Source organism: Siniperca chuatsi, linkage group LG1 (assembly GCF_020085105.1).
Source record: "Siniperca chuatsi isolate FFG_IHB_CAS linkage group LG1, ASM2008510v1, whole genome shotgun sequence".
NCBI lineage: Eukaryota > Metazoa > Chordata > Actinopteri > Centrarchiformes > Sinipercidae > Siniperca > Siniperca chuatsi.
Genome location: NC_058042.1, coordinates 9,099,324 through 9,123,858, shown reverse-complemented (window position 1 = coordinate 9,123,858; position 24,535 = coordinate 9,099,324). Strand labels below are relative to the sequence as shown.

The 24,535-nt window shown below is 40.2% G+C and overlaps 1 protein-coding gene across 2 annotated transcripts in view; it reads left to right on the top strand.

Moving 5' to 3' along the window:
- uacab (uveal autoantigen with coiled-coil domains and ankyrin repeats b) overlaps positions 1–24,070 on the top strand; it is a 44,357-nt gene extending 20,287 nt beyond the window's left edge. The window contains exons 1-19 of one of the 2 annotated variants that reach the window (XM_044204527.1): positions 65–791; positions 1,554–1,684; positions 6,150–6,238; positions 7,433–7,497; positions 9,614–9,671; positions 10,073–10,143; positions 10,531–10,637; positions 11,213–11,394; positions 11,825–11,862; positions 12,400–12,456; positions 12,627–12,734; positions 13,266–13,298; positions 14,598–14,690; positions 15,368–15,398; positions 15,505–15,554; positions 15,962–18,676; positions 18,792–18,944; positions 19,599–19,664; positions 20,829–24,070. In XM_044204527.1, coding sequence (XP_044060462.1) covers positions 756–791; positions 1,554–1,684; positions 6,150–6,238; positions 7,433–7,497; positions 9,614–9,671; positions 10,073–10,143; positions 10,531–10,637; positions 11,213–11,394; positions 11,825–11,862; positions 12,400–12,456; positions 12,627–12,734; positions 13,266–13,298; positions 14,598–14,690; positions 15,368–15,398; positions 15,505–15,554; positions 15,962–18,676; positions 18,792–18,944; positions 19,599–19,664; positions 20,829–20,900 — 4,155 coding nt within the window. In that variant the 5' untranslated portion in view covers positions 65–755 and the 3' untranslated portion in view covers positions 20,901–24,070. Of the gene's footprint in view, positions 1–64; positions 792–1,553; positions 1,685–6,149; positions 6,239–7,432; positions 7,498–9,613; positions 9,672–10,072; positions 10,144–10,530; positions 10,638–11,212; positions 11,395–11,824; positions 11,863–12,399; positions 12,457–12,626; positions 12,735–13,265; positions 13,299–14,597; positions 14,691–15,367; positions 15,399–15,504; positions 15,555–15,961; positions 18,677–18,791; positions 18,945–19,598; positions 19,665–20,828 lie in introns of those variants that run through there. The other variant, XM_044203700.1, reaches the window with a different exon arrangement.
- The last annotated feature ends 465 nt before the right edge of the window (positions 24,071–24,535 follow it).

Sequence of the window (24,535 nt, the reverse complement as noted above, 5' to 3'; positions counted from 1 at the left end):
GGGGGTGATATTTTAAACCTTGGAGAGCTCACATATTTACCCCACTGAGCCTGACGGACTTGCCATTTGGTGGGGTGAAGACACTGGAGACCACTGATAGAGGAGAGAAGAGGCAAAGAGAGAAGCTCTTCAGTTACTACTTGACAAGCAAGTAGCTTGCAGCTTTTTACAGATAGAAAACAGTCCAAAGAAGAAGAGGAAGGGTATCAAAACAAAAGAAGACTGAGTTAAACAGAAGGTTTGAGGATACAGGCGTGAAAAGAGGGGAAGACACTTGGGGGAGGTGAGAGGTAGCCAGGCTGAGCTGACTTTTCCCCCAGAGGAGGAGTTGCAGTTGCCGGCCAGGGCAGGTCCCAGGGCTGGCAGGGCTGGCCCTACTGCTTCTCCACCTCCATTCCTTCCTCCTCTTACTCCTCCTTCTCCTCCCTTTTAACCATCAACCAAACTGCTGTGCAGTGATGAACTTACAGGCAGAGCCCATGGGCAACATAGGAATGCTTAGAAAATCCAGCCAAATGAACTTCTCTGCCTCGAGTGAGGGAAACTCCAGAGGTTGAGCCCTCCACTGCAATATAGACTGTCACCCTTTTGTCCTCTCATCTCATTTTGTTGCACTCACTGGCTGAGTGCACTGAGAGACTGGGGGAATTTTTTATACGCTTTGTTTTTATTTGTTTTTATTTTTGCTTTTGTAAACCAGAACAGTGGCAACCTTTTCAGTAGCACGGTGCAAGGACCAGCTCCACTCACCCAAGATGAGCCGCTGGCTGAAATGCACCTCCATGCACTTTGTAGGTATTCATTGTCAGTCTGTCACCAAAAGCTATATTTGTGGTTTCTGTTTCTTCTGTGCTTACACTTTGATCTACAAATTGAATCACCTGAAAGATGTGCTTTAATAAAGTGGTAATGCAGTGAAGGAATTCTTCCTGAGGCAAACAGGGAAATTGGGACAATTATTATTGGTGGATCAATTTGGTGACTCAGTAATTGCTTCATAACTACACTATATTTTACATGTTGACAAAGTAATGTATGTATGGCATTATTATCTTTTTATTATTTAATTTCAGTTATTGCTGCTATGTTCATATAAATTGCTTGTGTTTGAATCTCAGTTAAGGTTATGATTTGTGCTTGTGTTCTCTGTTCATTTCTGACCTCCACTATAAGGCACCCCATGCTTCCCAGAAGCCTTAAGACTACTCTGTTCTCATGCTTTGTGGCCATCACTCATGGGGGGATTTAGCGAAACTGCAGTACAGCACATTCTTGGCACATTCTGCATCAACTGAAGTCTGTTATTGTACTACAAAAGGAAAAATTACATTTGCGTTATGTCTGTTATTGTGTCTGACATGTACTTTGCGCATCATATTCACGTGTCACTGTTGCATTTATTAGTCAACTAAAAAAGTGGAAACCAAATAATACGCATTACTCTCTACTGTTGAACTAAGTACTTATTTTGTAATTTATTTGTATAACTATTTGGTTTGGGAAATACTGTCAAACATGCTGTATGTCTGATAATTCACTATCATCATTGTCAGAACACAGACTGGAACAAGTATGATGATCGGCTGATGAAGGCGGTGGAACGTGGTGAGGTGGACAAGGTAGCTGCTGTTCTCAGCAAGAAGGGCATCATCCCCACCAAGCTAGACGTGGAAGGACGCTCTGCGTGAGTAAACATGGACACACACACACATCTATATACAGACACACACACACATCCATGTCCAGTATGTTTACATTCATAGTCAAAGAGATGTGAATTTCTACAACACACCTTCAACAAACAGATAGAAATAAGACATGAACTGTATATAGAATTGAACATGTACAGAATATACATTAGTAAAACTTTTGTGTGCTTACATCCACTTACTTTGTTACTTAATGTTGGTTTTCTCTTGATTGATACTATCTACCATGCCTTCTTGAATATTTGCAAATCTAAAAATGCTGTGCATAACAAATTCCAAACATTGTAGTGGTCTCCCCACCACACATTCCTGACCCTGTTTCCCAGATAAAGCATCTTTAGATGGGAACTCCTTTACAAATGGTTTTACGCTTAGTTTTACCTCTTACCTCCTTTTATGACATCACTGTCAAGTATCCCTACATGACCCTCAAAAAACAAACAAAAAAACAATCCCCCTTCCTCCAAAATTTCCCATGGCTATGGTAATCCTGTTATGTATTTCAACCTTAAACCTTCATCCAGCTGCCCTGCATATGAAAGGCATTGCAGTTGCATATTATTGTGTCTCCATTTTTTTATCCAGAAATGTCCCTTTTAGTGTCCATCTGACTGGAGGTCAGTGTGGGAGTTGGTATAAAGAATGTTTGTGGCCACTGAAGGCTTTACCAAATTGGCCAGAGGCTGTTTATGTAGTCCCCACAGGAAATGACTCCCTGCAAATTCAGATCAGATCCACTGTGGTGCTTACAACACCAAGTAATGCATTTAGGAGCAGCTGCAGGCTATTATCAGGATCAGTTGACATCTTGAAGGACCATGTTTTATAGTGTAGGATTTTACAGTGAGAACCTCAGGTTTGGGGGGTTTTGTGCTTTGCAAAGAGCTGGATTTACACTCTTCACAAGGTTTCAGTACAAGAAGTGGGTCAACAGAAAGATAATATAGGAAGAAATTGAAGGTATTTGGAAAAAAATAGGTCAACATGACTGAAATATGTACAAGGAATTCTCTAATGTTGCATCTTCACCATCCAAGACCACAGATATTTCAGGTATCTCTTACAGACCCTTATTTTGGTCATATTAATGATGATAATGGGCCACCCTGGGAAAACAATGCATTGAACTGTTGAAGTTGAACCTACCTGATGTAGGTACTTTGTTTTCGTCCTAAATGAAACCAGACTCCAACACCAGCATTTTGGGAGGCCAGGCGCCCTCAGTTTAATCCTAGATATACGAAGAAGTCACTGGTCTCTGACCTTTGCTTCAGGTTTATTTTGACAAAGGCATTGTTAAAGCATATAACTATGGAGCACCAGATCCCAGAAGCAAAGGTGCCGAGTATTTTCAGCAGTGTCTGAAATTCTCTTGTGGCACCATTGCAAAGACCAATGATTGTATACATGCGTGTAAATAAAATTATACACACAACCTGATAAATGCCTGATCTCATAATAAGGTGCTCGAAATTGTCAGAACTAAATCCAGAACCTTGGCTGCCAATTTTGCAATAAAAGACTGTAGAGGCTGTACACAAACGCAGTCACGCTCATCATTTAGTGTTTCCCTGCGGGGCAGACAGACCACAACTACAGTAGTTAACTATAAAACACATCACCTTAACATTTATGGAAAGAGGTCATGCTTTTGCCAAGTCTACCCAAAGCAAAAGTGAACCACAATCGCAACTCAGCAAGTCTCCTTTTAGTTCAGTGGGCCACACACAGACCAGCGCATGTCTATGGCTTCCTGGCCTCTGCAAAATCCAACAAAGGAATGTCGAATAGCGACCCCTTGTAATCATGGACCTCTGTGGGGAAACTAATTACAAACTGTTACCCCTGATATATAATTTGGTGTGCCCTGGATTAGCCTCACTGTGTTCAGCTAATGAATTCAGCTCTAACTGTTCTATCGTGGCTTCCAGCTGAGTAAACTGCCATGACATTAGCTGGATCCCAGTGAGGTAAGCCCACCCATCACACCTGCTCATTCTGTGCAGTTGTGATAGCTAGCTGACGAGGGCTTAGCAGCAAAAGAAGTCCACATGACAGCACACCAGTCGAGACGAGCACTCTCTTGGCCCTGCAGCATGAAACTGGCGCTGACTAAAGATACTGCTGCGTGCCCATTGTTTGTCAGGATTAGCAGTAATGAATTTTATGCTCAAGTGTCTTTTAAAAATAACAATAGCGAGCTGTGAGTTTCACAGTTGGATCTGCATGAAGTTGAGCCCGATTTTATGACAGATTGAGAACAGACTGAGGAAATGCGTCTTTTGTTTTTGACTTGAAAGGACAATTAGGTTTTTATAACACTGCACACATACTTTAAGTCTTTATCGACTTGCATTTCTTGTATGTGTTTTTCCTAACCACTAGACTGTCCTTGCCATTCATTTTGTTATGGTACAAAATCAACTGACAAAGACATTAATCTGCCTTGAGATTGGTAATCTATAGAACAAGGAAGTATTTGAAGCTGCCACAGTATTTTGGCAGTTTGACTGCCTTCTAGAGACACACATTATCATATATGGCTCAGTTACCAGCATGTACTCTCTGGTTTACTCTTCCCTGTCCACTCTCTTAAAATAGCAACCATATCCTGTAGGCTGTCAACCTGAAAGCCGCCCAAGGAGCAGGTGTAAAGATGAAATGACAAAGCTGAATGTTCTCTCTTAAAGCCAGACCCATTAGTCTCCCAAAATCCATCTCTAACTGTTTATTGAGGTCTCCAGCAGGAGACATGGTCACTTCTTTGTGTTTGATCAGTGTCAGACATTTTGCTGTTTTGTTGGTTTCTCAGCTTTTGTTAGCAGTCTCAGCTGAGCTGACCACAGTTATTAACTATGGAGGTCTAATTTTTAAATCTCCTCAAATCAAATCTGTTTGTGTTTGATCTGTTGCTTATAGTCATAATGTAGTTCCAAACACATGATTTTCGGTCTGAAACATCTTGGAAGCTGTTCGTGCCACTCACTGTCACAGAACTCGCCACTCCTTGTTCGTCACAAAGTCATGAGGAAATCCACTGAGGCCCAGTTCAAGTTTGCATTTATGTACTTTTGACTCCGTTCAGAACCATACTTCAGTTACCCTCTGGAAAATGTTGTGGCTCATGAACTTGTCGAGTCACATCACTTATATCTGCCTAACTTGGATAGCTCTGGTCTGCTTTCTGTCCACCCCGAGAGGTCACGACCCTCCACTGCTCCTCAGAGAACCAGCATCTCCAGGCCATCAACACGGCTTTTAATACCCACACTAGTGTTGAGGTGACAGCCTAGCTGTCTCCTTGGCAGATACATTGGGGTTAGTGTATAAACAGGTTCATGTGGCTTGATGGGTGACAGACTGAGATTGGTTTACACACAAGTGCTTGCAGACCTTCATGGCTAGTGGCGGCAGTGCTGCTGTGGGTTAAATCAGAGAAGGAAACAGGAATGTTTCCAGTCAACAGTGATGATTAAAGACATGTTGGCGAACACATGCAGTGGGGAAACTGCTTAATTGAGTAGGCAAGTAACAAGAGAATATGCAAACTTTGTGGCGATTAAATAAAATTTTGATAAAACACGTTGCATTTCAAGGTCATTTGGTAGCTGTTCTGGGGCTTTCAATCGAATCATATGATCCTCATTAGCAGATGGAGTTTGCCCAGTTGACATGGAAATGTGGATATTCAAATGTCCTTTTTTCTTACCATTTGAAAGACCTGGCTTAAAAGTTGAGTTTCAAGATTTCAACTGCTGTTTTCAAGTTGAAACAAGAATGAACTCTAAAAACTCATGAATAAAAAGTATTTAGGTCAGTGATGTGGCTAATAGCTCCTACTGTTTGTTATCATGCAAGCCATTTAGTTTTTATCACATTATGCAAACTAGACAGTGAACACAGAGGGAAAACTCTCATGAATATTGTTATTGTGTAATAGTAAGGTTATTCTTAAACTCTTATCATTATCAACATAATATTCCCTCAATTTGCATAGTGTCAAAGGTCGAGCCTTCACAGACAAAAAAGAATGGGGGACACAGAAAACAAAAATGGCAAAGAGAAGCTTTAATATTTGTGCAACCTTTTTTTACTCTATAATTTTCTTTATCATTTGACAGTGCACACATATACAACAGTGAAGCTGATACAGTAGGAACATGCTGTTTGTGTAGCTCTTGGTTACCATGGAGTCATTACAGACCCTGAGGTTTCTTGTTATTTGCTTCGAGAATACAGATCTTGCTGATAGCAAGGAGCCCGGTGTGTGTTTGTAGTGCCCCTCTTGTTTCGCCCTCATCTCCCTTCTCTTTACACCCTATCACTTTTTCACTTGACATCTTCTACTGCGTTCTGTCTACTCTTTTGGCCATCTCCCTCCGTCTCATGCCCTCTCTGTTTTCCTCTCTTAATTTTTCTCTATATCTCCTTGTTTCTCAGGTTTCATTTGGCTGCAACTCGAGGACACCTAGACTGTCTCAATCTCATCCTGGGACACAATGTTGATATCACTGCAACCGATTCCACTGGTAAGTTCAGATGTGAGACGGATGAAATCAGTACCCTGGTCCACCCCCATTATATCATTCAGGGTAAACTAAAAACACCTCGCAGTATAACATAATACAATTCAACAACGCCACAAACATTTGAAAGTTTACTAAGTAAACAACCAGAGAAGCGCTGTTTCTTTGTCAGAGTTTCATTTAGACATGGATCACCTGCAAAGTCTTTGGCAAGAGTTTGGTTTATTTTTAATCATGGAAAAAACATTACACACACTGTGCGCCTCTGTCTCGCATACAATAGGTGTGATGAAATTTCCACATTATCACATTATCAAATTAAGGAAGATTAAGGTACTTATTGCCAGACCACAATGAGGATGTGTTGGGCAGAAAATTGGTCTCATTAGTGGTCTGTTTCTTTTTTTTTCTACTATACATTGTTCTGCTCAGCAGCAAATGTGTTCATTTGTGATATGAAATTAAGCTGAATAATGAGCAAGATACATGAACTGATCCATCCCTATTTTCAGAAACAATATAAACAAAAGGTCCAGGCAGCGAGACACAGATGGAAACAACAAATTACAATTACTCTTGATGCAATAATGAAGTAGCTTCCTGGTCTAATTTCACAACAACAAAAAAGGCTATTGTATGTATTTTCATCTAAATATGTTTTCAGTAAAATTTTGGACTTGGATACGTTTCCAAATGGGAATCTGATGAAGGTGCAAATACTTGCCCTTGGACTAGTAAATCCTACTGGTTGGTCAGGGCTCTACTGAGTAATATTATTAATGAATAAATGCCCCAACACATAAGAAATGGGCTTGATGTAAAATCAGGTACATATTCTGTATTGTATAGTATTACTGTATTATTTAATAATCTTTCCTTGGTGAGCCATTGTAATAGATGTACAAACTCTCTATTCAGATAAGCTGTGACTCACAAATTGACTCATTAGGATTAAAAGTCATGGTCTCTGGTTTGGTAAACCTCTGCTTTACCGGCGGAGACACGCTCTGAGCGATGCACTGATTGATCTCATGGTGCCTGTTTTGCTGTGTCCTGCAATGGCACATGTACAGGCACAGAATCAGCAGAACGATCAACAGAGTGATTTTATACTGGCTGCTTGTCACAGAATAATATTGTTTAATGGCGCCTGTCATGATGAAGTGATTTTGTGATTGCTGCGTTTATCGCTTTCAGGTAAAAATGCTCTTCATCTGTCTTCAAGAAATGGACAATCTCTGTGTGTGCAGAAACTCCTGCAGGTAAAGTGTGTTTGTTCTCCCTGTGGTCCTCTACACTGTTTGTACCTGACTGATATTTACTCCTGTGAGAAAATGTGCCAAATGGCAAGATAATGCCTCATATTTGGTTGTTCTTTGCATTTTAGGGTTTAGTTTTCTTTTGTTGCTCATGTTGGTGTGTTGTGTATCTGTTCTACACACTCTGCTGTACGTATGTTCCACAGAGCAGCTTCCCAGTCACTGGCCAGCCAGAGCAGTTTCCCTTTCAGCTCCTTTAAATAATTATTGCCAAACAGCTCTGGCAGCTGAGCCCACTCCGTATCGGTCAACAGTAGGCCCTGTTGAGTCACCATGACCCACTGGAGGATTTATGTGTTTACAATGAGGGGGCTATCTCTGCAATATTGTGCTCTCATAGCGATGTAGCCCTTCTCCCTGCCCCCATCTCTCGCATGGCAGTGATCTAACCGAGGTCATGGCTGTTGGCAGGAGGTTGTCAGTGGTGTTGACAAGCGTACCCTCCTGCAAACCTGCCGTCCATTCTTGGTGCCGTCATCACACCAGACATAGCAGCTGGACGCCAACACCCACCACCTCCACTATCTCCCTCCGTCAGCCCAAACCCTCAAGGTATAGGATATCCCCCTCTCCATGCTCTACTGTCAGCTCCCATTGCCGCTCTACACCCCCCCACCCCCACCCCCACCCCTCTTCGCTTTGTCATTTGAGCGTGCTGCTAATTTTTGGCCCTTGTTGCTAGAGAGAGTTGGGTTTTTATAGTGGGGACCAGCGCTTTCTGGCAAGCTTACCCAGCAACATCAGGCCCCTGTTAGCATTGAGTCCTCAAGGCTTTCATAGCAGGCCCTCATCACCACAGTGGTACAGTCACTGGTGTCCAACCAGCTGGCTGACTGTGTAGAGATGTTACAAGCATATCAGCACAGCGCCACTTAGCCTAATATGACCTGCCTGCTGTTACCTCTCAGGTTCCACTGCCAACCAGTGGAAATAAATGATTTTGAGACATTGAGACAGCTTTGAGTAACTGAAAATCCACACTCAACAATCAAATACTCAACAATTAAATCAAGCTAACTTCATTGTCCACCTAGAAAAATCAGTCATATTTGACCTTTTGAATTGGCTACATAGGCTTTAATGCAGATAGCCAATCACTAGTGCAGGACTATTCAATTACAAATTCAATTGGGCCAGATTTTAAAACCAGAAAATGTAGATGGGCCAGACATTTTCAGCAGCCTATTTAATACCTTTTTTTTATTTTGATAATGACAAATTGTAAACAAATGCAAATGAATGTAATAAAAAATTAGCAGCCGTTTGTAGATGGCGATAAAATAAACAAATGCTTGCCAGACCAGGCAGGGTTAAACTGACGGTTTTCATTGTCAAATTTACGTTTCAGTATTGACAGAGACATATTTTCAGTAGAGCACTTCCCTACTTGTGACTGTCAATAACCAGATGTTTTGAAAAGCTACTAAGCGTGGTCAGAACTCACATGAGAAAACGTCTATTTGTGAAAGACATGATTGGCGGTTTTGCTACATCAGTAAACATCCTGCCCGATCGGTACTGCGCATGTGTAACTCTCAACAGAGATGAGAAGGAAGCGAGATGGCTCACTCGCTACTTCCATACACTATATATGTAGTTTACTTATTTTGTCATATATCAGATTTATGTATGCTGGGCCACTCAGAGGTTGCTTCTGTGCCGGATGTGGTCCACAGGCCGCGAATTGAATAGGCCGGGTCTAGTATCCAGCATCATATCCAGTAGCTTCATTATTTACTTTGCAAAAAATTATGATTGAAGCCTTTTAGTGCTTTAAAGAATGGCAGTGTGTCATCATACTCTACTACATGAAAATCATTCCATGTTAGCAACAGACCTGTAATATACAGTGTGTGGTCAAACAATTACTGATTTCCTTTAAATCTCTGTGTGTTGTTTGAGTGAACTTTCTTAAGTGGGGCTCTTAGGTATATAATAAATGTTGTACTTTATTATTTTACAGATATATTTAGTACTACAGAGATCCAGGGAGCAGCACTAGTAAAATAATTTGCTTCAGTTGATCCTGTTGTGCCAACCTGTGTTTGTTATTTTACAGCACAACTGTCCAGTTGGAAATGTGGACCTACAAGGAAGAACAGCTCTACATGATGCTGGTAAGACTCTACTCCACTCCACTCTAGTACTGACTCCACTCCACGCTACTCTAGTACTGACTCTACACCCGAACTGACGTTACTCTACTCTAGAACTGACTCTTTTGTGATCTACTCTAGTCCAAACTCTACTCTCTTCTGTTTGAAATAAATGAAAACCCTGACAAGCCACAGCTCTTTTACTATATTTAATGTCTTCTACATTACACATGTTAAACAAAAAACCCTGTCATAGTAATGAAAAAGTGATATCTTGATTACTTGTTTAGCTTTTCACCATTCGTTTTTCAACATATAAACTCAGATCCATGCTACTGCTTGAGCAGACTTGATGTACATGTGTTTTTCAGTAGTTAATGGGATGGAAGGATTGCAGTTGTTTCTACTCTTTTTATCCACAGTCATGGCAGGCTGCTCCTCCAGTGTGAAACTTCTCTGTGACAGCGGGGCTTCTGTGAATGCCAGTGATTTTGTAAGAATAGATTTTTCACTTCATCTCACACAAGTGTGTTGTAATGGTCTCTTCTAAGATATATTATTCATTTTCCTTGTGTTCAGTTACCATTGTAGAAAAGCATATTGATCTGCTTATTCCTTGAAGGTTGTTACCTAGTCAATGGCAGTCGTTAACTGCATGTACGGTCAGTTAGAAAAGCACAAAAATGGATTTACTAAATCTCACATTAGTCCCTTGAGTGAGTGCTTTATTCTGGATTACTCTTGGCCTTTTTTGCTTTGTGGTGAGAGACAAATTGATTCTTTCAATTGGACTGTATAGGACTGTATTGTGTTGTAACTGTGATTTTGTGGATGGATGTACCTGTGTGTATTTATGTGTATATCTTTGGTTTTTCTCCAGGATGACAGGACACCTCTGGTGCTGGCAACCCAGATGTGTCATCCACGCATCTGTCAGCTGCTGCTGGAGCGAGGGGCCGATATCACCCTCCGAGACAAACAAAACAAGTAAGACGTCACCCCTCATGGTGTTTGTCTTTGGTATGGTTGGCAAATATCAATTTTAATAAATGGACATCTGTGTTGCTTACAAAAGACAGCTTTTGACAGATGGCCTAGGTTGATAAACATTTTCATTTTTGTTGATTTCCTTGCAGCGACAGTCTTTCTGACATTAATATCATGTCACAGAAAATACTGTAAATTCTGTACTTGCTTTGAACATTACATCAGAAATGTATTTAGGAAATAGAAGTATTTCTGAAAGGCCATTTACCTTACTTCCCTGTTTTCAGTTTAATATAACTTTTAAAGTCATAACAGTATAATACAAGTTTTGCCTGACTTATTTAACAGTCCTTTAAAATTTAATAAACAACTAGATGTTGTGACAAAAAAAGGACACATCAACTCAGCTACCACAATGACAGCATTGAATTATTCAGCAGTAGTAGTGAACAAAATACATGGTAAATTGTTGTTGCCATATTTTGATTTGAGAACCTCATATTCAATGGCACAATTGTTTCATAGCTAGTTTGTGCATGTTCTTGCTCATAAGCTGTCTTTGTTGACCCCCTCAGGACAGCGCTGATTCTGGGCTGCGAGTATGGCTGTAAGGATGCAGTGGAGGTGTTGCTGAAGAGTGGCGCTGACGTGAAGGCAGTAGATGGCTTGGGTCACGATGCATTTCACTATGCTCGCCTCAGCAAGAACACAGAGCTTGTTGCGATGGTCAAAAGTTACCTTGACAAAGCCACCAGAGGTCAGAAGGCAAAATACCACCAGAGACTGAATATAAAAGAATCCTGTAGCCACTTGTTTAGAATAAATACAAGAAGAGCATAATTAGCATCAGAACAACAACCGAATAAATAATTGCTTTTGAAATTTAAACTTCGGTCTGACACATGTGACGGTAGTAGCTAGTGCTGTTGGTTACCAAGTGTTTATATTTTCTAATCTTTGTCAGTTTTCAACACTTATCAGTTTTAATATCTCACAATATTTTTAGCCATAGTCTTGAGTTTTATGATTATTTCCTCATTCCATATATCTCTGATATATTTTTATTTGCTTTTGTCCTTGTGTGCATTCCTTTCCTTGAACATGTTTTCAAAGAACACTTTGTTCAAATCTTGGTAACATGGGGAAGGAAAAATGAAATCTGTTGCTGTTTTCTCGCATTGTTACAGATAAAGAGGCTGCAAAGATAGAACAGTGGAAGCGACAGGTAACTTTGCAGCCTTCAGTTCACATGTTCACATCATCCATTAAACCGCACTTATAGTGAGGAGCAGCTGTTATTATTCTCCACACTACATATTTAAAAGGACCTTCATGTGTACATGAAGGGATAGCAATGGACTGATATTTGTGTAGCCATTTTGTTTCCACAGTCCCTTTGTTAAAAGATGACAAAGGTCAAAGTTGCTTGCATCCCAAAGCCATTGTGGACTTTAACACGTCAGAATGCTTCCTGTCCAGCATTCAAATGCTAAGACACATTGAAGCCTGTGTTGTAAAAACACATTCAAGATTCTGCATTTTCTTCCCATTGTTCCACATTTCAAATCATCTTATTTTTACTTGGTGTTGTTTAGTACAGCCTCTTCATATTTCAGAACCTGTAAGGTACTCACTGCTGCTCAGGTGTACATGACTGCCATCTAGTGATTATAAGTTAGAGTTGTTCCATATGCTTTCATAGCCTATGGTAATGTTATATCTTCAAAACATGGGTGTAAAAAAGATCCTATCTTATCTGCAGCATTCAGTGGAGAGATCAGAGGCAGCTGAGGTTAACAGAAGGGATCAGATCATACATGTAAGTGCTGTATAACTTCAGCCTCCCTATTCCACACAAACACATCCTTCATTAACACTTGTAAGCAACTTTCATGGCATTCAAAGAGTATTTGCTTGAATTCACTGCATTCAAAGACAAAATCAATCGTCAAGATATCCATATCCATAAAGTACTGATGTGTGTTTTAGGACTTGGAGAGGCATAATGAGACCCTGCAGGAAAGTCTCAGGAAGTACCACCAGGAGCAGAAAGCCCTGTTAGATGAGGTCAACATGCTACAGCAACAGCTCACACAGGTAAACAAAACAACAACTACTGAGCTAGACAAAACAATACAGTATTCCCTCCAAGCATGCTTTTCCCTCATTATTGGCTTGTGTTTTTTCAGTGCACATGATTTTCTGTGGGTGGGTAGATCTGAGGGTCCTACTAGAGGTTTGGCTGACGAATATAAGCAAATATAATAATAAAAGCTGAGCTGAGTCACGCTCTCTTGGCCTTATATCATAGTCCCGAGTTCTGCAAGGATAATAAAGGTAATACGTGATTTAGGAAATGTGTAATAATTTAATTTCTAACCGCAGGTGTTTCAGAGGAGGCAGAGCAGGCTTTTAATGTTGACTGATTATGTAAAAAAAATAAATAAATAAAAAAGAAAAGAATAACATACTTTGAAATGCTCCATTCAATGAGCATAATAGATTCTTCAACTTGCATAACAATATCCATTCACAGGAGAACAAGGAAATACAATCAAATTAATTTTAGCTGCATTTTGTCAATTATCGATCCCTCAATTGATCTCTTTTTCTTTTTTTCATCTGCAGGAAAAGATAACTGTGGAAGACACTCAGAAAGAGGTATGAAACAAAAATCATAGCTTGGACATTGTGCGCCTCATTCTCATTTGTTTTCTTTCTTAAATTTGCCTGTAAGAATCTTACACTGGATGCACATTATAATCAACATGCCATTACTATACAGCATTAGCTGTCATGAGTGCAGTCAGTAAGAGCAAATGAAAGACTTGGGAGGATGTTGCTGTGCTGTATCAACACACAACTCTACATGTGGAAATGAAGGGAAAGGAAAAGGAAGGTAGCGCAGTCTGAAATGAAATCAGTTGTGACTTAATAGCACTGGATAACATCCTACCAAGTCCACACATTCAGGAATCAAGGTCAAGTGCTGTAGCAAATCAAAATTTTGTAATTTCCTGAAACAAATCTTTTAAAAAAAAGTTTGTTCCATTGTCTTACTCTTGTTGTGAAAGTAGGGAAAGAAATACCAATGAAAATGAAAAATCTATGAATTCCACAAATTTCTTTGTGAATGTACACAAGTTATGATGTTTGCTCTTGTATATTTCACAAATGGGGCCCATTCTTCTTAAAGTTGCTGCTTGTTAAGTGATGTGAATTAAGTGAGATATGGAACTCTTCTCTTCCTAGTTTATCAAAAACTAAAACAAATAAGTAACTATTGCTAACAGTACTAAATGAATGAAGCTGCAACTGTATATAAAGAAACTGCAACTGAAAGTTTAAATTTTGACAAATGTATAAATACGTGTGTCATAAAGATATACTGTCCTACAGATGAGATGTGTTGTCTTTTAGAATTGCTTAGTCTTGCTTTGGATGTAAAAATCTCCCTGCGTTCTCTATTCTGCTGCAGCTTTGACATTAGCTGCAGTTTGCTGCCAGGTATATTTGCAACACAGGAGGACAATTTGGATCCATATTTCTTCACTAAGGCCCTTTGTTACTGTTACAACTTTTTGAACTTGAAGCACCTGCAGTAGTGACAAAACACATACTATAGAGCACTAAATAATTTAATAGGTATCTGGTTTAAGTGTTTAAAAGTTAAAAACAGTTCACATTATCTAGAAGTCCTTAACAAATGGTGTGTGGCAGGCATTTTCTGAGCATTTCTAAAAGATGTAAAAATATCAATCTAAATGCATTTTGGAATAGTAACTGTCAGTTCAATTAAAGCGTTTGTATTCCTTTTGATATGATTTTAATATGAATAAATAAAATTCTTGGAAGTGAGCTCAGACCCCCAATGTATTTGCCGTCATTTATTCATCTGAAAGCATCGGGTTACTCTCGCTTGACTCACTCATGCCTTTGTTTTTCTTTTTGTTGAATCAGAAGGAGCAGTTGAAGGTGTTACTCAGTGCCAAAGAAAGAGAGGAAGGGGCTCGAGGCCTGGAGACTGTCAAGGTCCAGCTCCGAAGTACTTTGGTCAGATTTTTTTTAATTTGTATTCAGACTTAATACAGTACATATATTAGGTATTAAGTGCTTCTCACGTTGTGGTTTACATTTTGTTGTCTTGAGGATTCAGGATTCATATCAGCTAAAACTGATGCAGTCTAATACAACAGTCCTGCAATAAATCCTATCTTCATGAAGGTTATAATGTTCAGTTTTTGTTGATTCAACTGAGTGATCATTTTGGAGGATGTAGTTTGGTGCTGTTGAACTGTGTCGCGTTATACTGGCAGGTGTTTCTATTACTTTGTCCACCCCATTTATATCAATGATGGTAGACTAAATAAGAGAAGCACCTCTCTGTATAATGCAATACAGCACAACAAATTACATCCACCAAAACAACTATGAAGTTGAATCAACACCTCTGTAAAACATTTTCAATTAAAACTGAACATTATAACCTTCATGAAGGTTGTATTTATTGCAGGACTGTTGTATTAGACTGCATCAGTTTGAGCTCGGCGAACCTAATAAACTGGCAACTGTGTATCTGCTTTGAGAAAATGCATAATAAATGTACTGAACATTACAGTAAGTTTTTAAAATTAATCAGTGCTGCTAAAACATTCTATATAGTGTTAAAAATAGAATGTATTTAAAAAATCTGACTTGTAATTAGTATGTGTATCTATATGTATTCACAGGGGGACTACTCAGGGCAATCTGTTATCAAAGGTGAGCTTCCCTCCATTTCTTGAATCATAAAGAAAAATTTGATAGCATTATTTCAAACTTGACCCGCAGGGTATGAGCAGGGTTGAATGTTGTGTTTGTCTTGCAGGTAAAGAAAACACTTTGGTCAAACAAGCTCACAGCCTGGATTCTGATCAGGTAAGTTTTTATCTGTGGAACAGTTTCAAATGACTTGCAAATGACTAGTAGTCTGCATCTAAGCAGTCTGTGTCAACAACAGTGGGCTTATAGCAGGACTTGCATACAAATTAAACTGCTAATACAGTATTCAGATCCTGAGAATTATAACTTCATCAAAGGTAATTACACCCTCAAATTTGGCTAGAACTCTTCCTCCCAGCGTATTTAAAACATGCAACAGAGTGAGAGAGCAACAACTGTACTAAAAAATTACAAATCAAAGGGGGGAAAAGTTGAGGACAGAACAACAACTATGCTATACTCTCGTATAAAGTGGCTGGCTTTCCTTATAAATGACTAATAATAATTATTTTGTCACATCTAGTGTGTATTTGTATCAATATATTTTTCCTCTTTTTCTGCAGATGCCCCAGAATCCTGCCATGTTGCGTTCACTGTCCAGACCTGCAGAAAAGAGTCAGCCTACTGTAGGCTGGGACCTCTCCGGTGAACTGGATGCACTCCGACATGAACTTGAGGCAGTCAAAAAGAGACAGCAGTCAGCGGAGGAAGAGACGGCACGGCTTCAATCTGCCCTGAACCGTAAAAACCGAGAGTGCCAAGAGCTGGTTCAGAGCCGAGATACCATCCAGAAACAGGCTGACCAGCAGGTTCAAGAACTTGAGGATGCCTTGGGGGATGTCCAGAAGAGGATGCTGGATTCTGAGTGTAAGGTCAAACAGCTGCAAGCCCACGTAGTCGCTGTTAAGGAACACTTAGGAGGCCAGGCGACAGAAGAACTGCGTGCCCAGCTCCAGGATATCAAGGTTAAGTATGAAGGGGCTTCAGCCGAAGTGGGTCGCGTTCGTAACCGCCTCAAACAGAGTGAGAAGGCCTTGGAGGAGTACAAGAGCAGTGAGAGCCAGCTTGCAGCTGAGGCAGAAAGGCTGAACCAAGACCTGGGAGCTCTGTCTGCAGAAAGAGATGAACTAGCAGAGACCCTTTTAGAAATGGAAACCCAGTTGAAGGAGACCCAGTCTAAACATGGCAACACAGTACCAGCTGAGAAGTTTGACAACATGAAAAACCTGCTGACCAATGCGGTTGACGAGAAGGAACGGCAGCTCACTGAGCTGAGGGAAGACTATGATCGTGTGCTGGAGGAGGTGGCAGAGCTCCATCGAAAGCTGGACGGTCCGTCATCCCAGGGAGGATCAGCCGCGATGTCTGCTGAGGAGCAACAGAGGATACGGGCAGCTCTCGAAGAGCAGAATGCTTCGTTGAAAAGGAAACTGGTCGATGTGACTGCCAAAAGCCAGGCTCTAATTCAGGAGGTCGAGGAGAGTGAGGAGGAAAGAGTTATACTACGAGAGCAGCTGCATGAGCTCAACAGCAGGATTGAGATTGACTTTATACCCATGAAGCACTACGATGAAGCTCAGAGCAACATGGTAACGGCTTTGGAGGAGCTGGAAGACAAACTGGTGGAAGCCAGTGAACGTTATGGAAAAGCAGAGGCACAAGTCCAGCAGCTTCAAACCGAGAGGGCCACGCTGCAGGAGAATATCAGCAGTCTCCAAAGAGCCGATGAGAGACACCAGAGTGAAATGGACACTCTGAGGTCTCAGACTGCCGACCTGATGAAGGATCTTGAACTTTTGCAGAGGAGATGTGAAGACAGAGATAAAGAGTGTGTGCAGCTGACCACACAGAGCCAGACTCTGAAACAGAGCTTGGATGGAGAGTATGTTCCCAGACAGCAGCATGAGCAAGTGAAGATGGAGTTAAGTTCCACCTTAGAGAGTGTTAAAGCAGAGATGTTGAAGTTGGAGACCAAGGAAAAAGAAAGTTGGGAAGAATTAAAGAATGTGAAAGACGGAAATGATAAGTTGAAAGCAGAGTTGGAAAAAGTCCTGTTGGAGATGAAAAAAGACTATATATGCGTAAAAGACCACAAAGCTACCACAGATAAGTTGAATGCTGCTGTGGTTGAGGCAGAGAATAGAGCAAACAAAGTGTCAGCAATGTATGTGTTGGCTCAGGAGGAAACCGTAAAGCTTACCCAAGAACTGGAGGCCCAGAAGAAAGAACTTGATGCCATACAGGAGGCTATTCAGTCTAAGTTTATCCCACTGACTGCGGCCGAAGAAAAAGAAAGCTTTTACAGTGCCCAGGTGAAGGAGTTAACAGTCAAGCTGTTGGAAATGGAAGAGAAGTATAACAAAGAAAGGTCTGCCAGAGAGAGCAACAAACAGGAGAAAGACAAACTTAAAGTTGAGATTGAATCTGTTCAACAGAGACTAGACACTGCTCTAGTTACCAGTGAAAAGCACAAGGATATGGAGGCAGAGTTCAAGGGTAAATTTGAGGAATTGACTCAAAAGTTGGTGAACTTAGAGCAGCAGCACGAGGAGATAACATTTCAGAAAGCTGATCTTCAAGACCAGAATGCCCTCTGCAACACTCAGATCCAGAATCTGCAGGAGCGTCTGAAATCAGAGTTGACTCGGATAGCAACGTATGACACAGAGCTTAAAGCCCTCCATGATGCCATGCAGCAAGCCCAGGCCGACTGCAAGAAAGCAAGAGAGGCACAGCAGGAGGAGGCCCAGAGGGTTTGTGCCTTACAGAAAGAACTGCAGGAACACCGTGGGGATCAGGCTTCTCTGCTGCAACAACAGACCAAGGCCAAGGAAGCCCTGGAGGCTGAAGTCGCTAAACTTCGAATGGCTCTCCGTGAGGAGGAGGAGAACAACGCCCAAAGAGCTGAAGATGTATCTGCCCTGCAATCTGAGCTCCTGCAAGCCACACAGGCTCTCGAGGAAATTCGCTATAAGGAAGACCAAATGAACTTGCTGAAGAAGGAGAAGCAGCAGCTGGAGGAGGAGGCTGCCAACCTGAGCAACAAACTATTAAGCTTAGCAGAAAAGTGTGAAGAGGCCCATCAAGAGTCAAAGCAAGCAAGGGAGGGTGAGAGCAGGGCCAGGACAGAGATGGAGGCCGTCCAGGAGAAGGGACGCACCATTGAAAGAGAAATTAGGGAGCTGAAAGAGAGATATGATGAGTCACTCAGCACCATCTGTGATCTTCAGAGAAGGATTCAGACATCAGCTCAGCAGACTGAAGCCAAAGACAAGAAGGTAGTAAGAATTTGACATTATAGTTGAATTAATGATGGATTTTGCTGTGCTCAGCCTTGGATTTATTGTGTCTTTATTGTGTCTGTGTGTGTGTGTGTATGTGTGTGTGTGTCAGATCACAGAGTTGCTGACAGACGTTGAGCGATTGAAGCAGGCACTGAATGGTCTGTCCCAGCTGGCATACACAAGCAACGCGCCCAATAAGAGACAGACAATGCACATTGACACACTCCAAGCCCAGATCAAGAGCCTACAGCAACAGCTGGCTGTGAGTGGACAATTATATAAACAGATGCATGTTCTGCTTTATGTTTAATTAGATTTAGTGCACAATAACTGTGTTTTTGTTAGTGACTGACTGAAAAACAACTGTAGGAGACAAAAAGCTCTTAATTTTTATACATTTGATATTGAGTGATATTTAATGTATACCATGACAAATACCATGATACAGAGCGAACAACGACACAGCAAGTAATGTAATTAACGTTAGCTAGGTTGTGGGTTAGCAAATAGTCGCTACAGCTGCTGCTGTGAAGCTAACAGCCAGAGAGGACGAGACGGTTTCCCAGAGCAGCACACCAGCTCCAGACAGCGATACTCACAACTCTCCTGCTACTATAGCTAACGTCACAACAACAGCATATCTTGGCAAACTAGAAAGTAAGCTGAATGTCCGTGGGCAAGTCATTTAACGTTACCTGACACACCAGAGTTTTTTTCAGTGCACACACTGAACGGACAGCTAGCGGACCGTGAGGAGATATTCGCTGAATTTGACAAAAAGACATGTATTGGATTAGAATCGCATGTGAATTCAGTGACCGCACCTCATCTATTTACAATACTGACCAGCTGTTGAAAACTTTGAAGCATTAACCACTGGCTCATCTTCATGTCTTTGTCCCTTCTGCTCGATAAGGATGCTGAGAGGCAACACAGGGAGGTGGTTTCAATTTATCGAACTCATCTTCTCAGTGCAGCACAGGTACGTTCCTCTCATTAATCTCTACTGAAGGTGAGAGTTGTCTGATATCTTCCTTGAACTCTGCACATTATCTACTAAGAAAGTTTGTCTCATTCCCATGAATGGTCTTAATTAATATAATTTAGGTTCTGTTATTCAGACAGCTTTCTGATGACCTTATAGGATTATGTTAAGAACAACAACATTAAGGAGGTTGAACTCATGGAGATTCAGTGATTAGATTTGAGAGCAGAGTTCATGAAAGAATAATTGAATTGATAAAAGGGCTCTTATCTGTGCTCTTGTTTTGGAAAAGAGATTAATTATTTAATTAAAACACACTTGATTACATAAAAGGCATTATTTGATAAAAGCTGACTTGAGTCTGAAAATACATTTTGGTGAACACGGTTGTGTTTGGTCTTCATCATTCAGTATTTAGCATTTAAAGTGCACTGTGTCAATCCCTGGCCATTCCCAGCAACACTTTTCTGATTTTGATAACTGAACTTGTTCTAAAAACTTCCCTTTTACAAATGTTATTGGCTAGTCATACCTTTCCACCATCCATATGGTAACGTCCAACCTGGTGTAGAGGTGCAAACAGGAGCTCAAAACTGCTCCAACTCAGGTGAGTCTGTCACAACAGCTGCAGCAAGGCTCTAGTCAACAGACCACTGAAGGGTTGTATGACACACTGGCAGTGCACATTAAAACAATGAATGATCACACCATTGCAAACATTGAATGATCGAATTCAATTTATCGATGCTTTTGTCAAATCAAGTCCCACCAAGTTAAAAGTTAAAAACAACTTTCAGCACTTTGTCTATCTTCGACTGCACTATCAAATAAAGGCAAAGAACATAATAAAAACTAAATTAAAAAATGTTGTGTGTTGATTATTTGAGGCAGCCATTGCAGATGGATTGGGGAAATATATTGGTTGGAAATCCTGTGGGAGCAGGCTGCAAATTCATTAATCAAAACAGGAAACAGAAAAGGGCAAAAATGGTAAAACAAAATATGGATAGCCCAAATTATTTAAAAATATGTAGGTGTAAGTGCACAGTAGCTGTCAGGAGATGAAGTGCAGAATGATCTGTCATGTGTGTAATTGACAACTGAGCTTCTGTGGTACAAACGGATTAACTGAAGCCCATTCTGACTGTGTTTCCCTCGTAGGGCCACATGGATGAGGATGTCCAGGCCGCCTTACTACAGATCATCCGCATGAGACAGGAGTTTGTGTGTTAAAGCTTCCTCCGACAAAACAAAATGCTACCTGCTGACTCAAATTCACCATTCTCACATCTTCCACTGCAGAGTTCCCCTGCTGTGGCCCCTGTGGGTGCCCGGTGTGTGTGTGTGTGTGTGTGTGGGTGTATGTGTCATTCTGCAAAATTTCTCCAAACAGGCTGCTCTGAAATCCTTTTTGTTGTAGTATGGCTGCACTTTGGTTGTGTTGAGGGTAAAAGTGAATAACTGTAGATTTTAGATACAAATGTGTTATTTCAACTCCAGTAGAAACGCAGCCAATGGAAACTCGATTTATTTAAAAATGCTATTTTATCAATTCCTGTATCAAACTGACCAGTGAAATAATTTTGACTTAATGATATACATATACACAGGCACATTTTTAAATTTCTCTTACAGTACAGTATGTGAAAATGCAATTCCATACAGTTCTGTCAAATCTGTTATAAATGATAATGCAAATCTGTGCATTTTTATGCAGCTTTAACCCATTACATTCGGTGATATGGGAGTTATTTGAAATGTATGTCCCTTTCATAGATTACTCACTCTTGAAATGCTCAGCTGAAATGTAAAATGGACATGAACACAAAGACCACTTTTCACATTCCCACCTGACAGTCAGCTCTCACACAGTATGTTTTCGTGTTTAACAGCAATGTTTGCTAGAATTTGATGGATAGGTTCACATTTTTTCATGTCTGTTTTTAAACAATAGTCAGGTTGCCTAAAAGAACACTGAAATAGGTTTTGCTTGCTGTAATCATTCCTCCTGATCGTGCTAACCATTGAGAGATCCCTTCCTAATGCACTTCCAATATAAGTGATGGGGGATAAAATCCACAGTCCTCAATCCATGCAAAAAATATTCAAAAGGTTATCTGAAGTTAACTTGAGTTAGTAAAATCAAGTGGATATCATCCAAAGTTACAGTCTGTTTAGTACAAAATTTCCACTTTGCGTCTCTGTTGAGCTGCAATGACAGATTGTAACAAAAAAAAACAGAATTTTGTGCTAAACAGACTTTAACTTTGAAAGATATCCACTTGATCTGATTAACTCGGACTGCTGAAGCCTAATATTAACTTAAGATAAACTATGGAGTACATTTTTCCACAGAATGAGGACTGTTTTGTCCCCCATCACTTACATTGATAACACATTAGGAAGGGATCTTTTAATCTCCAGTATGAACAGGAGGAATGATCACAGCAAGCAAAACCTGTTTCAAAGTACATATGGGCATGTGAGTATTGTTTTAAGATAGACTAAATTGTGAACATGTCCTTAAATACAATACTCAGACACCCATCTGTACATTGAAGGAGTTGCTGGTCTCTGCAATCTGACTGACAGTGAAGAGATCCCTTCTTAACATGATTCCAGAGTAAGAGATGGGGATTCTTTGACAAAATGCATTTCAAGTTAAACCATAGCTAATACAAGGCTTATGAATTAATATAAGCAGTATGAATTAGTCATATAAAGTGGGTTTCTTTCGAGGTTCGTCTTAGTATGAAATTCCCCAGACATTGTTTCCTTGCTGAGTCGCAGGGACATTACTAACAAAAAGATAAGAGTAAATTTTGCGCTAAGATCTCAATAAATTTGGAAGTTACCTTCGTGATTTGACTAACTCCAGATGCTGATGCCTCATATTACCTTCAGCTGATTTTTTTGAAATGCAAATTTGCACAGAAAGAGGGCAGAAGGAGGATTTTGTCACCCATCTCTTACATTGGAATAGTATTATTAGGGGATCCCTTCATGTGCGGGTTGAAAAGAAGGAATGATTACAGCATCCACTAACTCTCTTCATGTACATATGGGAATCTGAGTATTGTTTTAAGAAAGAATGTGAACCTATTCTTTAACCTTGTTCATGTCAGTTGTAACACTTCAGCTCCTTTCTTGAGACTGTACTCATTTTGTGGCACAGTTATCGTCATCTTCTAGAGGTCCAAGCTATCACATGTGTTTTCAGAATAAATCCAAATACCAAAAACCTGAAGAGGGTGAAATCATCCAAATCTAAAACTACTCGCCATTTTGGTATATGGTAGATAATGATGTGACAGATTTGGGAGAGCTCTCGGTTATGTCACTCACACAGTCTGGACATGGTTTGTGCTGGGTTTGAGTCATGGCGGTGTGGAGTGGAGATCTCTTGCTGTGTCCTACAGTTTGCAGTGGCACGTCGTCCTTTTTGTTAAAACCAGAGTGTCCTCTAGTGGTGAGACTTGGCAGGCCAAGTTGATAGAAATTGTAATAGTCAGTGTGGCTCATGGGTAGGCAGTTGTTGTTTTGGGAAGCTGTAATCTGCATGTTTGTACTCATCACGGGAAATGTATTATAAATCTTACAGATGGTTGAGAGGATATGAAATGTGAAAGTAAAACTAATTCGACAGAGCTTTATCTACTAATATCTGCTGCTTTGCATCATTACATGTAAACATTTTAAATACAGCGAATGTCCCAGCTGAAGCTTGACTTAATATAAAACCTCATTTATGCAGCAGTGCATTTTTGCAGCTCTCCTAGAGCAAGCGTTGCGTACCCCTGAGCCAGCTCTTTGTGACTCTTGATGGTGTAGTGTAGTGGTGTTGTGATTGTTGAGCGAGTCTCTTACGCCTTTACACTGATATGTTTTTCATAGCTTTGTACTACTTTAATTACTGTATTACAGTGTGACAATTCTGATATTCAGCAGGTCTGGAAGTAGAACGGCACAAAACACGTTCAGGGTAACATTTACCGTAGGATGGCATTTGATAACCATAGAACAGATTCCTTTATATATGTAGATAGATAACCTCCTAACGATTAGTTATTTGAAGCACTCCTATCTTTACCTTTCAGCTAACACCAAGTAAACTTTCTTGCTCTCTGTTTTTATATTTTGGCCAAAAACACTGTTTAGATCATTTAGAAAACAATTCCTTTTGCATTTTGTTCTGCAGATGTTAGGGATTAACACTATTTCTTGGGGATATTTCTTTCAGTCTTCCCTCTACCGTTAACATAGACTATAAATTGAATCCATTTAAATCTCTAAATAAATATACTGTACCGATCTGTTTAAATTGGTTGTTTTGTTTGGCAATAATATTTGTGTTTGTGACTCAGTAATAAAAAATCAATTAAAGTGCCTAACATAGAAAACTACATCTTTGCTCAGTGTATTTTGTCATTACTACATTAAAGTACCTCAACAACTATTGGATGGATTGCCATGAAATTTTGTACAAACATTCAGGGTCCCCAGAGGATGAATCCTACTGACTTTAATGACCTCCTGACTTTTCCTCTAGCGCCTCCAGCATGTCGAGTTTTCACTTATGCTGTGAAATATCTCAATATCTACACGTTGGATTGGTGCAAAAGTTTGTACAGACACCCAGACGATGTATTCTAATGACTTTGGTGATTCTACTTTTGATAGACTTTCACCATCTAGTCAAACAATACTTTTATTTGCAAACTTATAATATTAGCATTAACTAATTAACATTAGTTTATGTCCAAAAACCTGCAAAACTAATGATATTCCCATCAGCCTCAGCTGTATATTATGTTTTATGCTAATTAGCAAATGCTAGCATGCTAACACACTAAGCTAAGATGGTGAAC